General features: G+C 32.7%; 3 protein-coding genes across 3 annotated transcripts; 1 reads left to right on the forward strand and 2 right to left on the reverse strand.

Annotated features, from left to right (window-relative positions):
* Nucleotides 1-3,067: 3,067 nt before the first annotated feature.
* On the forward strand, nt 3,068-6,510 carry LOC17893027 (ethylene receptor 2). The gene is made up of 3 exons (XM_006296974.2): nt 3,068-3,510; nt 3,979-5,779; nt 5,862-6,510. The coding sequence occupies exons 2-3, from the start codon at nt 4,019-4,021 to the stop codon at nt 6,411-6,413; spliced, it is 2,313 nt and encodes a 770-aa protein (XP_006297036.1). The 5' UTR covers nt 3,068-3,510; nt 3,979-4,018; the 3' UTR covers nt 6,414-6,510.
* A 2,080-nt stretch (nt 6,511-8,590) lies between these two features.
* On the reverse strand, nt 8,591-10,738 carry LOC17892048. The gene has a single exon (XM_006297347.2). It carries the CDS (start codon nt 10,373-10,375, stop codon nt 8,777-8,779), a length of 1,599 nt encoding a protein of 532 aa, XP_006297409.1. The 5' UTR covers nt 10,376-10,738; the 3' UTR covers nt 8,591-8,776.
* Nucleotides 10,739-13,438: 2,700 nt separating this feature from the next.
* On the reverse strand, nt 13,439-14,246 carry LOC17893623 (putative defensin-like protein 186). Its single transcript, XM_006300016.2, has 2 exons — nt 14,178-14,246; nt 13,439-13,991 (listed from the first exon to the last, which is right to left on the reverse strand). Exons 1-2 carry the CDS (start codon nt 14,233-14,235, stop codon nt 13,825-13,827), a joined length of 225 nt encoding a protein of 74 aa, XP_006300078.1. The 5' UTR covers nt 14,236-14,246; the 3' UTR covers nt 13,439-13,824.
* Nucleotides 14,247-14,504: the final 258 nt, after the last annotated feature.

Raw genomic sequence — 14,504 nt, forward strand, 5'->3', positions numbered from 1 at the left:
TCTTACCAGTTTACATTTATACTCTGTATTTCGTAATCCAGATTTTGAAGACCATTTTTCTTTAAATCCTGCATTTGGCCTATACTCCAATTCGTTATATGAATCTCTTTTCAGGCTTCCCCGGTTTAGACTTCTCTTGCTTAAGCTCCTCCAACTAAATTAAATTGGAATCCTACACAAAATACATAGTTATTATCAGTTTATTTAAGTAAGAAATAATAAAGAATAACTTTATAAACCAAAGGATGAAAGAAATGATAATTTAATTAAAACGCATTGAACAAAACAAAGGAAAAATGATATAGGACTAAAGAAAAAAGAGTAAACAATAACAATGGTATCATATTGTGTAAACGATGGATTATTTATAGTGCTTGAAGTCGGCTACTTAGGTTTGTTAGGTTAGAAGAAAGAATATAGAATATCTTACATTTAAAATTCATCATTGTTGTCAAAGGAAAATATTTCCTCTTTTTTTGTTTGTGTTACACATTTAAAAGAGTTTATTAAAAAGGAAATTATGTGTTAGTCGAGATATTTTAGCCTTTTTTTTGGGTGATTTTGCATTGATCTTATTGTGCAAAATTGATCTTACCATAATATATATTTCAAAATAAGATTTTGTGCTAAAGGAAATCGAATAGGATAATGATTTCTTAATAAATAATCCTTCAAATTATATATATATAATGAATTGGCAAAAATATATTTATAAAAATCTTACGAATAAAAAGTTATAATAACAAATGTATTTAAAAAATGTTAATATAGATTGATTTGGTTGGTCAAGTTAAATATTAAAATAGTTTAAAAAGTTAACTATATTGAATGGCAATTCCAAAAAAATTGTTAGTTTCTATTAAACCAAATAATCTTAAATTCCATGTTTCTATTAAAACAAATATTAAAATATTTCATGTTTCTATTAAAACAAATATTAAAATATTTCATGTTTCTATTAAAACAAATATTAAAATATTCCATGTTTAAAATTTGGATCAAGATCTTAATAAAATATTTGAAATTAAGAAAATCTTACCAATCAACCTAAATTTTAGGCATTGTATCTTACAAATAAAATTAAATATCAAACGTAATAATTATCTTTCCTTTAATATTGAAAACCAAATTTTTTTTTATCAACAGAAAAAATGAACGATGGAGATTAAATCTCTAAACCCGATTAATAGATCCGAATGATTAGTTAGATCCGCGTGTAAACCCGATTAAGAATGTATTTTATTTCATTTGAAAACATTAGTGTAAAACAATTGTGTACTTCAGCTTTAATAGTATAGATTTTTAATATATAATGAAATGACAAAAGTTTATTTATAAAAATCTTACAAATAAAAAGTTATATTATCAAATGTATTTAAAAAATGTTAATATAGATTGATTTGGTTGGTCAAGTTAAAAATTAAAATAGTTTAAAAAGTCAACTACATTGAATATTCCATACTAAGAAAACATTGAATGGTTTCTATTAAAACAAATATTAAAATACTCAATGTTTAAAATTTCGATCAAGATCTTTATAAAATATTTGAAATTAAGAAAATCTTGCCAATTAAGCTAAATTTTAGGCATTGTATCTTACAAATAAAGTTAAATATCAAACGTAATAATTATCTTTCCTTTAATATTGAAAACCAATTTTTTTTTATCAACTGAAAAATGAACGATGGAGATTAAATCTCTAAACCCGATTAACATATCCGTTTAGTTAGTTAGATCCGCGTGTTAACCCAGTTAGAAATGATAATTATTTCATTTTGAAACTATAGTGTAAATTCATTGTGTAATTCAGCTTTAATAGTAAAGATATTTTGACATCATATTCATATATATATTTGACATCATATTCATATATATAAACATAACTTCAAAGCTTTTAATATGGAACCAAGAACATAATTTTGGCAAATCACAGTTTCAAGAATCTTTATTTAATCGTTCCAGGTATTTACATCAATTACTTGATTAACATTTATTATTATAACTAGAGTATAGACAAAACTAAAACTTGATTAAAATATTTATTTAGTTTATTCAAAAAAAAAAAAAAAGGGTTACTTAACATACGATTCAACCCACAAAACTTAGGTAACGTGTCGTCTCAAAACTTCTAGGTTCATTTAAATCAGAATGCAGTAGTACTATCAAAATATATATGTACACACCCTTTAAGAAAACAAAGATGTTTTCGAAAATGATAGCTAGATAGATATTTGAATAGAGAGCTTCAATATTAAGATGATAGTACATTTAATTCTGTGGTCTAATTTGATTACTAGAAGTTAGTCAAACCACCAAAATCAAAAAATAAAAAAAGTTAGGAAAAGTAATAATGATTAATAGTAACGCCAAATGTGGATTCAAATATACACTCATTACTCTTCAAGATTCATGTATGGTAAAATAAAAACATTAAAATAAAAATAAAATAAAAGATCTAAGCGTTACATTTTTTATTTTGTATTTTGTCCTTTGACTAATAATGATAATTCATTTAGACTAATCTCATAGTTACTTTGTTGTCAGTATTCAAAACACAGTGATTAGCGTTAGATTTTATGCTCTTTACGCAATGGAACAAAAAGCTAAATTAAGAAATATCAATCTATCTAATCTACTTGTAGCCTCTTTGGTCTTTTTTTAATTTATATACACTTTTTAGGTTCCTAGATTCATGTCATGTGGCTCGATCGTTTCCAATACTATTTTACACACACACACACAAATATTATATTCTTCATTCTCAAGAAGATATACGGAATTTTAATTATTATAATTTACAGCTTGTAATAATAATAATACAGTTACATTTTTTTATATGATACAAGTTGAGGAAAAAATAACAAAAAAAAAGATTAATAATTTATAAAACATTAGTGAACTGAACCCAAAAAAAATAAAAAATCAAAAGTGCGTCTAAGTTCGGTTCATGTAAGAAGAACCCAGTGGGTCCTTTTTAATAAGATTTCTAATTTCTAAATCAGAGAGAATAAAGAAAGAAATCTCCCAAAACCTTTCTTCTAAAACCAACGGCTCCCGAAACCTTTATTTTTACTTATACACACACACACACACTTCTCTATTTTTGGTTTCTTTCTCCAACGGCGGCTTATGGCGGTTTTACCAAGTTTCCGGTGACTTTAATCAGCTCTCTGGTCCGGCATATATATATATGCAAACACGTTTTTTATTATATATGTTATGAGTTCAAAGTAGTTTCAGATTTTGTCGCTATCTCTTCACTTTCTTGAGAGTCTTTTGTTTTCTGGTTTTGTCACTACCATACCACCAGCTCTTTTGTTCTTTCTCTCTCTCTCTCTCTGAGTCTTTTCTTTTTTTAATTGTTTTTGACTCTCTCGTACGAGGGGAGATTGTTAATGAGGGGAAGATTGGAATGCCGAAGAGTATTAGAAGATTCGTTGCGTTGGAATTTTACAGGTCGATAAGATCTGAACACTGTTTCACTTTGATATCCCAAATCATCTCTTTCAGGTACTCTTGCATGTTTCCTTTATACTGTGTTTACTCAAAGTTAAAGTTTTGATTTTTAATTAATTACACCTTTGTTTTATTTCCTAATTTGTTGAATCCAACTGTCTCATTTTTTAATGGGTTTTTGTAAATCTCTCTTTTTAACATTTGCCAAAGTTTAGAATTTCATTTTCAATGTTAAAGTTTTGATTTTTTACCCTTTGTTTAGTGTTTAGTGTCTAATTGTTGAACCAAAATGTCTTAATTTTAATGGGTTTTTGTAAATCTCTCTTCTTTACATTTGCAAAGTTAAAGTTTTGATTTTTTTTCCACATTTGTAAATTTCCTTCATCGTTGAATTAAAATTGTCTAATGGGTTTTTGTAAATATTAAATTTTCTCTGTTTGTTTTTTGGTTTGATATGAACATAAAGTTTTGATTTTTCACTCTGTTTCTTGTTTAATCTTTGTTAATTTTCTTTGTTTACAGTTGCAGAGTTTGATGGAATAAGCATTTTTTTTTTCCCAAGATGGTTAGAGAAATAGCTTCTGGATTGTTGATACTATCAATGGTGATCTTTGTCTCGCCGGCGATAGCCATAAACGGCGGTGGCTATCCACGGTGTAACTGCGAAGACGAAGGAACTAGTTTCTGGAGTACAGAGAACATTCTTGAGACTCAAAGAGTAAGCGATTTCTTAATCGCAATAGCTTACTTCTCAATCCCAATAGAGTTACTCTACTTCGTGAGCTGTTCCAATGTTCCATTCAAATGGGTACTCTTTGAGTTCATCGCCTTCATTGTTCTCTGTGGCATGACTCATCTCCTCCATGGTTGGACTTACTCTGCTCATCCTTTTAGATTGATGATGGCGTTGACTGTTTTCAAGATGTTGACTGCTTTGGTCTCTTGCGCTACTGCGATCACGCTTATCACTTTGATTCCTCTGCTTTTGAAAGTTAAAGTTAGGGAGTTTATGCTTAAGAAGAAGGCTCATGAGCTTGGACGTGAAGTGGGTTTGATTATGATCAAGAAAGAGACTGGCTTTCATGTTCGTATGCTTACCCAAGAGATTCGTAAGTCGTTGGATCGTCATACGATTCTTTATACTACTTTGGTTGAGCTTTCAAAGACTCTGGAGTTGCAGAATTGCGCGGTTTGGATGCCGAATGACGGTAAAACCGAATTGAATTTGACTCATGAGTTGAGAGGGAGGGGTGGTTATGGTGGTTGTTCTGTTTCTATGGAGGATTTAGATGTTGTGAGTATTAGGGAGAGTGATGAAGTGAATATATTGAGTGTTGAGTCGTCCATTGCTCGAGCTAGTGGCGGGGATGTGAGTGAGATTGGTCCCGTTGCTGCGATTAGAATGCCGATGCTTCGTGTGTCGGATTGTAATGGAGAGCCGACTTATGCGATACTTGTATGTGTGTTACCGAGTGGGCAGCCTCGGGATTGGACTTACCAGGATATTGAGATTGTTAAGGTTGTCGCGGATCAAGTAACGGTTGCGTTGGATCATGCAGCTGTTTTGGAGGAGTCTCAGCTTATGAGGGAGAAGCTGGCGGAACAGAACAGGGCATTGCAAATGGCGAAGAGGAACGCGTTGAGAGCGAGCCAAGCGAGGAATACATTTCAGAAAACGATGAGCGAAGGGATGAGGCGTCCAATGCATTCGATACTCGGGCTATTGTCGATGATTCAAGACGAGAAGTTGAGTGATGAGCAAAAGATTATTGTTGATACGATGGTGAAAACGGGGAACGTTATGTCGAATTTGGTGGGGGACTCGATGGATGTGTCTGATGGTAGATTTGGTACGGAGATGAAACCGTTTAGTCTGCATCGTACTATCCATGAAGCAGCTTGTATGGCGAGATGTTTGTGTCTATGCAATGGATTCAGGTTCTTGGTTGATGCGGAGAAGTCTTTACCGGATAATGTAGTAGGCGACGAAAGAAGGGTCTTTCAAGTGATACTTCATATGGTTGGTAGTTTAGTAAAGCCTAGAAAACGTCAAGAAGGGTCTTCAGTGATGTTTAAGGTTTTGAAAGAAAGAGGAAGCTTGGACCGGAGTGATCAAAGATGGGCTGCATGGAGATCACCAGCCTCTTCAGCAGATGGAGATGTGTATATAAGATTCGAAATGAATGTAGAGAATGATGATTCAAGTTCTCAATCATTTGCTTCTGTTTCGTCAAGAGATCACGATGTTGGCGATATGAGATTCTCCGGCGGCTATGGGTTAGGACAAGATCTAAGCTTTGGCGTTTGTAAGAAAGTGGTGCAGGTTAGTTTATGATGTTACCTTGTCATTAGTCTTAGATTTGGTTTAGGAGTACTTATTATGTGTTCTTTGATAATGTGTGCAGTTGATTCATGGAAATATCTCGGTAGTCCCTGGCTCGGACGGTTCACCGGAGACCATGTCGTTGCTCCTCCGGTTTCGACGCAGACCCATTTCAGTCCATGGATCCAGCGAGTTGCCAGCTCCTGACCACCACGCTCACCCTCATTCTAATTCTATATTACGTGGCTTACAAGTCCTCTTAGTAGACTCAAACGATTCGAACCGGGCAGTTACGCGTAAACTCTTGGAAAAACTTGGATGCGATGTAACCGCGGTATCCTCTGGATTCGATTGCCTCACCGCTATCGCTCCTAGCTCATCATCCTCTTCTACGTCCTTCCAAGTGGTGGTGCTTGATCTTCAAATGGCAGAGATGGACGGCTATGAAGTAGCCATGAGGATCAGGAGCCGATCTTGGCCATTGATAGTGGCGACAACAGTGAGCTTAGACCAAGAAATGTGGGACAAGTGTGGGCAGATTGGCATCAACGGAGTTGTGAGAAAGCCAGTGGTGTTAAGAGCTATGGAGAGTGAGCTACGAAGAGTATTGTTGCAAGCTGACCAACTTCTCTAAGTTTGGTCACACAACTTAACAACATTGTTTTTTTAGTTTTTTACACCATAGAAATTATTATGTCAAATATATCAAAAACCAAACTGTTATTATTATATACCACCTCTCATATCTCTATTATTTATATTTTTCTAGTTTTTGTTCTTTTTCTCATTAGGACCCCAAGGAAATTGCATTGAATCTTAGTATTTTACTATTTCGTAGAGTCTCAAGAACAGAACTTCAGTTCTAATATTAATTAAGAGCATATACGTAATCTAAAGTTATGGAGTAACAAAATATAGAATAATTTACCAATAGTGCTTATAAATTTTGCGTAATCACATCACATAATCAAAGATTATCTAAGTTATTTTTTCTAGTTTGATTATATTTTCACAAAATTTAGAGTCAAGTTGTAGATAATGTCGTCTGACACTTTGTAAACTTGTCAAACAAAGGTAAATGTATGACTTTATTTAGTAACCAGTTATAATCAGAATATAGTATATATTAAAAATTGTTAGATACATGCCCCCTGGACTAGTGAAGACTGATTAAAGTTTAAAACTAATCAAATCTAAAACACAGCACATTCCTCGAGCCTATTAAACTAAAGTATAGAATTGGATTGGATTTGCCAGAAAGTGAATCTAAGAGGAGAGATGGGTTTACATAACTTAGCAATTATATAATCATCAAAAACCCACTTGTGCTTATATATTTGTTTCATCGAACCCGACAATCTTTACAGACTAGTAGTGAAATTATTAGTGAAAGAGAAAAAAATACTAATTATGTGACAAACTACAGTAAAAACAATCATCATCCAAATAGATTACCAACCACTTTAACTTTACTTCCAAACATTCAAATATTAACCGGCATTAAATTATTACTTATATGTTAAAATTTACTCATATTTTGTTAATCGGTTCTAACATAAGATTCAATTTTTAGATTTAATGGTCGCGGTGATTAATACAGACAATTTTGTTTATAAATTGAATTCGATTTTTCTTATGATTCATAACTTATATCCATAGCGTTGTAGATCCAAACAAAAAAAACCGTCACAGAACAATGATAAACAATTTTTACATATTATAGTGTTAGTACGCAGCGGTCAATTGTTTGTTAAAAAATAATGAACAAAACCGTTAAACGAATTTGTCTACCCTAATAATCGTTACCATTCAAGCACTTTGTATATAAAGATCTTTAAAAGTTTGGGTTGTTAAGATACAATTGTTAGTTATTTGTTCACAAATTCTAAGTGAAAATGATTATAGAGAAGAATGTTTATTTAGGCTATTAGTCAACCAAACAAAAATTGCCATTATGAAGCATAAATGATAATGGCTTGAGCTACAAGATGAAGACCAAAGTTGATCCTCCCTGGTCAAAATAACCAACCAAGTTTGATTCTAATGATTTTTGCAAAGAGTAGAAAAGTCTTTCAAGATTCCGGAATGTGAATATCATCGTCACCATCAACTACACACACTCGCAAATAGAACGATGTTCGGTGTCTATTTTTAATTCATTCATTCCAACAAAATACAAAAAGAGACATGTGTTAATCATGTCCTCACCCTTTTGGTATTGATGTGATTACACCAAACAAAATTGTATAGTATGTGAACCTAACTCATCATTTTTGCTTTCCTTCTAAGTTCTAGTTGCTCTTACGTACAAGTGTACAACATACAAAGCACTTAAGCACACAACTAGCTAAAATAGTCTCTTCGTATTATCCCAAAAAAAATGGTCAATTAGTTCGATCCAAACTTGTTGTTTGTTTGCTTGTGATCAGTGATCACGTCATTCAAAACAATGCTTTGTATTATGTTCATACAAAACAATGTATCAGCAAACTCTTTCAGATATCATTCAAAGTAAAGTGTTGAGGCCCAAAACCAATAAGCCTTAGCCCAATAAATTTAAATCTTTTTCATTTCTTCTACACATAACAATCAATGCCAATAATAAATGAAAGTCTCAGGCTAGTCTTGAGAGCCGCTCTCAGAGTTGACAAAATAAAAATCTCAACCACAAAACTGTGAAGCTTTGGTTTGGTTTTTGGTTCAACAAAAACATCAATGCACTTTTCTTCACCCAATCTCTCTCGGATTAAATGCCTTCATCACCTAACACATCTCTCTCTTGTTGGGTTGGCTTTTATTGTAACTCTTCAAGAAGGTTCAGATTCTTCAACTATGATTTAAACTATCTCCAAGATTGGAGTAAACAACAACTTAAACTTCAATTCTCACAATCATTTTTTATGTATGCAAACGAAACTAGAGATTTACATATTCACATTGTGTTGAATCATAAACAAATGTATCTATAAAACAACACTAAATAAAACCCCCCAACTGTTAGTCCAAGTAAGATGCACGACATTGGCTCTGCCACTCGAAACAATCTTCATAATCAAAGCTACTCGCGCAGTCCAGCAACGCATTCTGCTGCTGTTCGTAATGGCAAATGTAGTTTAGCCCGACAAGAAGCTTACAAATCGCCGCTTCTGTCTTCTCTCTATCAGCAAAGTAAAGCGTCTGAAGTAGAAGAACGTTTGTTCGCTTCACAATCTGATTATGCTGCTCGAAATTGCGTTCGCTCTGCCACCGGATCATGTTGTGAGCTAAAGGTGCAAGCCAAGAAAGTATACCGTCTATAGTTTCTTTCCAATCATGAGCGAGAGGAGCGTCATAGATGGAAATGTTCTTCAAGTATGATCTGAGATTAGCCTTGAGCGTTGTTTTCAAACTCGTTGGTAACATTTGGTAAAGATCGTCTCTTGCTTCTTCCCCTATTAGATGAGGATACTTGAGAAGCTTCTCCACCACAATCACAACATTCGCATAGTGCAAAGATAAGGCGGATCCTCCAATCGTTGAAGCTGAAGCATGTTGAGTTAATCTGCTTTTGAAACCAAACTTACTAGTCCGAATCATTCGACCTGTGTTCAGAGGAATCGTGATCCGAGCATCATCTTCATCATCATCATCATCACCAATAGTCCTACAAACTGAGCTATTCATAGCAAGACATTCCATGAACATCCTCCCAGGATTAGTCCCACAAGGGAAATTGAAATCCCCTGCACGGCTAAATTCCTCTGCATCACTTCTCCTCGGATCCTTAAACCCCACAACAGATCTCGAATTAGTAAACTTATTAGCTTCATTCTTGCTACGATCTCTCTTCAAAGTCGCATCCTTTTTCACTCTCAAACCCAAACCCCCAAAAACAGTTTCAATCCTACCATAGAGAGTGCAAACCGTTCTAGCCAACATCTCAACAACCTTATCATAAGTTTGGTTCCACAACGAAGCATCTCTAAGACTCTTCACGTCCTGTCTCTGCCACATAAGCTTCTGTTCAAAAGTTTTAACACTCTCTTGATGCTGCTGACTTCGTTGAAGCTTCACTACAGCTTGTTCAAGCTCATTCATCACTTCCATTTCACAATACAAACTACAAGTAGCATTAACGAATCTCTCCATCTTCTTAATCATACTCTCCATATCTTTAACCAAGAACCCTAACTTCCTAAAATCAATCACCCTATTCACAATATCCTCATAAACATGCTCAAATCCTTGTAAAGCAGGTTCGTTACATTTTTTACCTAACCTAGACACAACGCTAGCTACACGGCTCAAATCATCAAGCTTTTCGGATACAGCGAGGTCAAGAAGGTGATTCTCATCGGAAGAAACAAGATTTCTAACTCCTTCCGACCGAAAAACCTCAGCTTTGAGCTTAGAGATCTCTGTATCGGACAGAGAACGGTGAAGATGAATGGTTTTGGACATAACGTTAGCTACTTCGAAAGATAAGATTCCAATGGTTTGCTTAGGAAGAGAGGTTGGTTTAGGGGTTTTCTTAGTTGAAGATTCAAGAAGAAGAGCGTGTTTGAGATTAGCACTTACTTGGTTCCTCATTTTCACAATCCAAGCTTCTGCAACCATGGTGAAATGAAAACCCACAAAATAAAAATCGAAACTTTGAAGAGGAAACAGAGCAAATTTCAAATAAAGTTTGAATCTTTATCGAAGAGTAAGAACAGATCCAGGGACAAAAGAAAAGGGTTATTGGACTAAGACATTTAGCTTTCTCGAGAAACGAAAGAATGAAGTGGGATTCGCGCATGAAAAGGGTTTAATCATTGGGTATCATGGGCGGTACTCAGAAAAAAAAGAAGATGTGATATGATGTTTGGAATTGGCGTGAGCTTTTGAGGAGTTGTGAGAGATGAGGGGAAAGCAAAAGTGGTTAAGAGGAAGAAGAAGAAGAAGATGGAGGAGGAGAGAAGAGAAAGTTTCAACTTTGGACCCCAACTCGTAAGACCATCATTATCAATAGGATTTAAAGGGTATTTTAGAATAATTAGGATTTAAATTTAAATCAAAAAGGTGAATTTTTGGTAAGATACGTATGTTGCATAAGAAACAGAAATATGTCTAAGATACGCATACGTGGCAGAAAAAAGTTGGCTAAATTCTTTTTTTTTTTTACTCAGTTTTTTTTTTTTCTCTCTTTGAAACCAAAACGAAATGTCGCATAAACAACAAAGTTACTTTACTGGATTTTGAACTTGCCAGCTGATTTCATCGACCAAAACTGAACTAGTTTTTTTTTTTTTTTGATTTTTTGAAGTTTTTGTAACAGCAATAACTATGAGTTATATTCAGCCTATATATAAAACTTTGGTGCTTCTCAATGCTCCTTTGAAGTTAAATGGGATCATTTTGTTGTTTGAATCGCTAATTTAATAAATTGGTATTTAATCTGATAACATATTTGATCAAGCTATGCATCAACAATTGAATAACGTTTTGGTCGAGCATATATGGACAAAATTTTCTCGCAATCAAGTTTAAAAATATTGTATTTTATGTTATAATTTCTATCTTATAATTTATCTTTTATGTATGTTTTCAAATTCTAAATTTGCAATAATTATAAGATTTTCTTAAATTACAAATTATAAATTTTTTAAATTTTTTTAAAATAATTTTTTTCTAAGATACCCAACTTAAGATCTTACCAATAAATACATCCAAAAACTAAAAACAAAATCACAACTCTTAAACTCTACTTTTCCAAATTTAATACTAAATTATGGTAAGATACCCTAATTAAAAGACTAGAGAGATGTAGAAAGAGAGAGATAGAGAGAGGGTTTTGAAAGTTGTGAAATTTGGGTTTGATTTTGAGAAAAGTGGAGTAGAGAGAGGAAGAGAGAGAGTTGTTTATTCAATTTGGTTTGAAAGGGAGTGATGTGCAGCTCGTACTTGCTCCACTAATGTTCTTCATTTTTTTAGCAATTTATTTAATAATAAAATTTACTCAAAAATTTCAACCTATATTCATTTTTATTATCTTGGGAACTCCAACCTATTCAATATCAAATAATTAATTTTACATTTCTTTTGTTTATCCACAATTTTGTTAATATCTCTGAGTATTAAACTTCATTTGGTTGCTTGTTTAGTTTCAAACTTTGTAATTTTTGATGAAATCTTTAGAATAGAGATAATGTATAGAAGTTCGTATAAACCTATTTTGTGTGTAATGACATCATTATAACTTGAGAGACCAATATATGAGTAATAATAAGCACTTGAAAAAGGTTGACTATTTGTTTGACCGATGATGTTCTTCTTGTTGTCTCCATTCTCTTTGGATTTTTTGTCGGCTAAAGATTACCTAATTTTACACTCACAAAACTTAAGAAAATCTTAACATAACTTTTCTCCATTTTCTTCAAAACCAATTTGTTTCGTTGACCTAATTTTGAAAATATTTAAAGACTGAAAATCAAGTGCCATATATTTTTCAACACGGAATTAGAATTTTTAAATATTCAAATTCGTTGTGTCGTGTTTGATTAGAGAAGAAATATTTGTATAAAATTCTATTCCAAAGGATAAAAAAATAAAAATTAGTTGAGGTGAGGAGTTGTTGGGTGACTTATAAAAAAAATTCTTCATGTGAAGAGAAGACAAAGCATACAAAGACAACATACAAGAATACTACATCTTGATGATTCCCATCTCAGTGGGATTTCCTAATCATCAAATCATAATATATGTGTATATATATATAATTAAAATTAATAAATCAATAAACACTCGAGTTTTTATATTTTTGGTTTTGTATGAAAGGCAGTAATAATGAATTATCAATAAACAATTAAATATCAAATTAAACTGAGGTTAAACAATGCCGAAAAAAGAGACACAATTAATTTTATTTTGGCTATTCCATTACATTTTTTTTTAGTTTTTTTTTTACTTCGAGAATATTAAAAACTGGCCAAATAATTGATAGACTTCATAATAATCTTTCTTTCGCATTTTAATAGAATATAAATGGTGTTATATTGCAAATGAATCTCAGATTACTATACAGTAGTTCACAAACACATACATTAGTTATTTCTATAACGATTCCTCAATTAAAATAAGATCTTCTTTTTTACTTATTTAGTAATTTTATAGTCTTATAGAATATAAATAGACAATATGATTATTAGGGCGTGGTGAGCCAACAACTTTAGTCCCACATTTCTTACCATCATTTCTTTTTTGTCAACTTTAGGTTTAGATTTTGGTGGTCTCTATTTGGATCCTTGGCACATGCATCACGATTGTTACTTAGTTAACTCAAGTTATCATTTATTTTTGTTACAAAAAGAAAAAAAAAAGTTATCATTTATTTCCTTATCAATAATGGATAACAAATTTGCTGGCCAAAGCCTATTCCGAAGTAAGGTCCATTTCCATCGTAAGGCCCAATTTAGTTAATACATCGAAAAGGAAATAACTAAAATGATGGAACTAGGGTTGTGGATATCTTCTATCTCCTATCCTATATATCAATTTGGGAAGTTGCTTTCTCGAAAAAAGCTAATATATCACTACACTTCAAGTTCAAAACTGCTATGATTAGAACTTATTCTTGAATTTTTTTTTTTTTTATAAACCCTATCGGCTGATCCGGTTAGTCCTGGTAGAAACGCACCGAAATGCTTCAGAGTGGACTTCTCCCTGAAGGGCCACTACACTGTTTATCCCGAGTTTGAAATTCCTTCCAACTAATGGCAGGGGTAGTCAGGCCGCCTGCATTTCTGACTACCAGGTAAACCAACTGGGTCTTGGCCCAATTGACAGATTTCCCACACAACCATGATTTTTGTTTCCAGGGTGGATCGAACCTGTGTTAGTTCCTTCCAACATTTCCCCAATTCTCCCTTACCATTGGACCACAGCTGTGCGGGCTATTCTTGAATCTTGATGGTTGGTTCTAACCAACCGTTGGAGAAGTAGCAATCTTAATAGAAGGACTGATGATATCGCCTTTCTTCATCGATCTACATATGTGATCTATTGATTTTGGTACTTACTTCCATTGGTTAGCAATCAAAGTTGCAATCACACATATAAGAAAGAACCGGAGTAGGGATAGAAGGAAAAGAATACATACGACAGGTCCCAACTCCTTTGTATAAATCCATGCACTCTTCTTTGCATTTGTCTTCACGAGAACAAATCCATCGACCATAACACTCTTTTGCTTCTCCTACAAATTTTCCCATTCAAAACCAAAATATATAAACTATTTTCCCATTCTTACTTTTTTTATATTTAAGTTTAGTTTTTTAATAAGTTCCAATCAAGAACACAACAAAATATTTAGCATGCCGATTTTAAGTTTAACTACGAAATTAAAATATCAAACAATAATAGCAAATTCAAAATAAGTTACCTGAAGAAGAAATGAAGACAACAACAATAACTACGAGTAGAATATAAGAGTTCTTCATGTTTTTTTTTTTTTTCCTGGTTTGTGAAGATTTAAAGTAGCTAGGCTTTAAACTTTTAAGTATCCAATTTTTTCCTTCTTATTTGTATTTTTGCAATTGCCAAATTCTTTTATAGGAAAAAACATTAAGATTGAGTTTTTTTTATAAGTTATTTCAATATTTTAAATTGTAATATTTATCACTTTTATCAGTCTGTAATGTCGCCCAGATTTTTTTATATTAAACAAATATTTTAAATCTACTTTATCACATTTTAGATTTTATACACT

Source organism: Capsella rubella, unplaced genomic scaffold (assembly GCF_000375325.1).
Source record: "Capsella rubella cultivar Monte Gargano unplaced genomic scaffold, Caprub1_0 scaffold_3, whole genome shotgun sequence".
Lineage (NCBI taxonomy): Eukaryota > Viridiplantae > Streptophyta > Magnoliopsida > Brassicales > Brassicaceae > Capsella > Capsella rubella.

Coding starts and splice junctions, on each gene's coding strand:
- LOC17893027 (XM_006296974.2), top strand. CDS start 4,019: ATGGTTAGAGAAATAGCTTCTGGATTGTTGATACTATCAATGGTGATC. Junction 5,780..5,861: donor TTTGTAAGAAAGTGGTGCAG/GTTAGTTTATGA, acceptor TAATGTGTGCAG/TTGATTCATGGAAATATCTC.
- LOC17893623 (XM_006300016.2), bottom strand. CDS start 14,235: ATGAAGAACTCTTATATTCTACTCGTAGTTATTGTTGTTGTCTTCATT. Junction 13,992..14,177: donor TGTCTTCATTTCTTCTTCAG/GTAACTTATTTT, acceptor GAAAATTTGTAG/GAGAAGCAAAAGAGTGTTAT.
- LOC17892048 (XM_006297347.2), bottom strand. CDS start 10,375: ATGGTTGCAGAAGCTTGGATTGTGAAAATGAGGAACCAAGTAAGTGCT.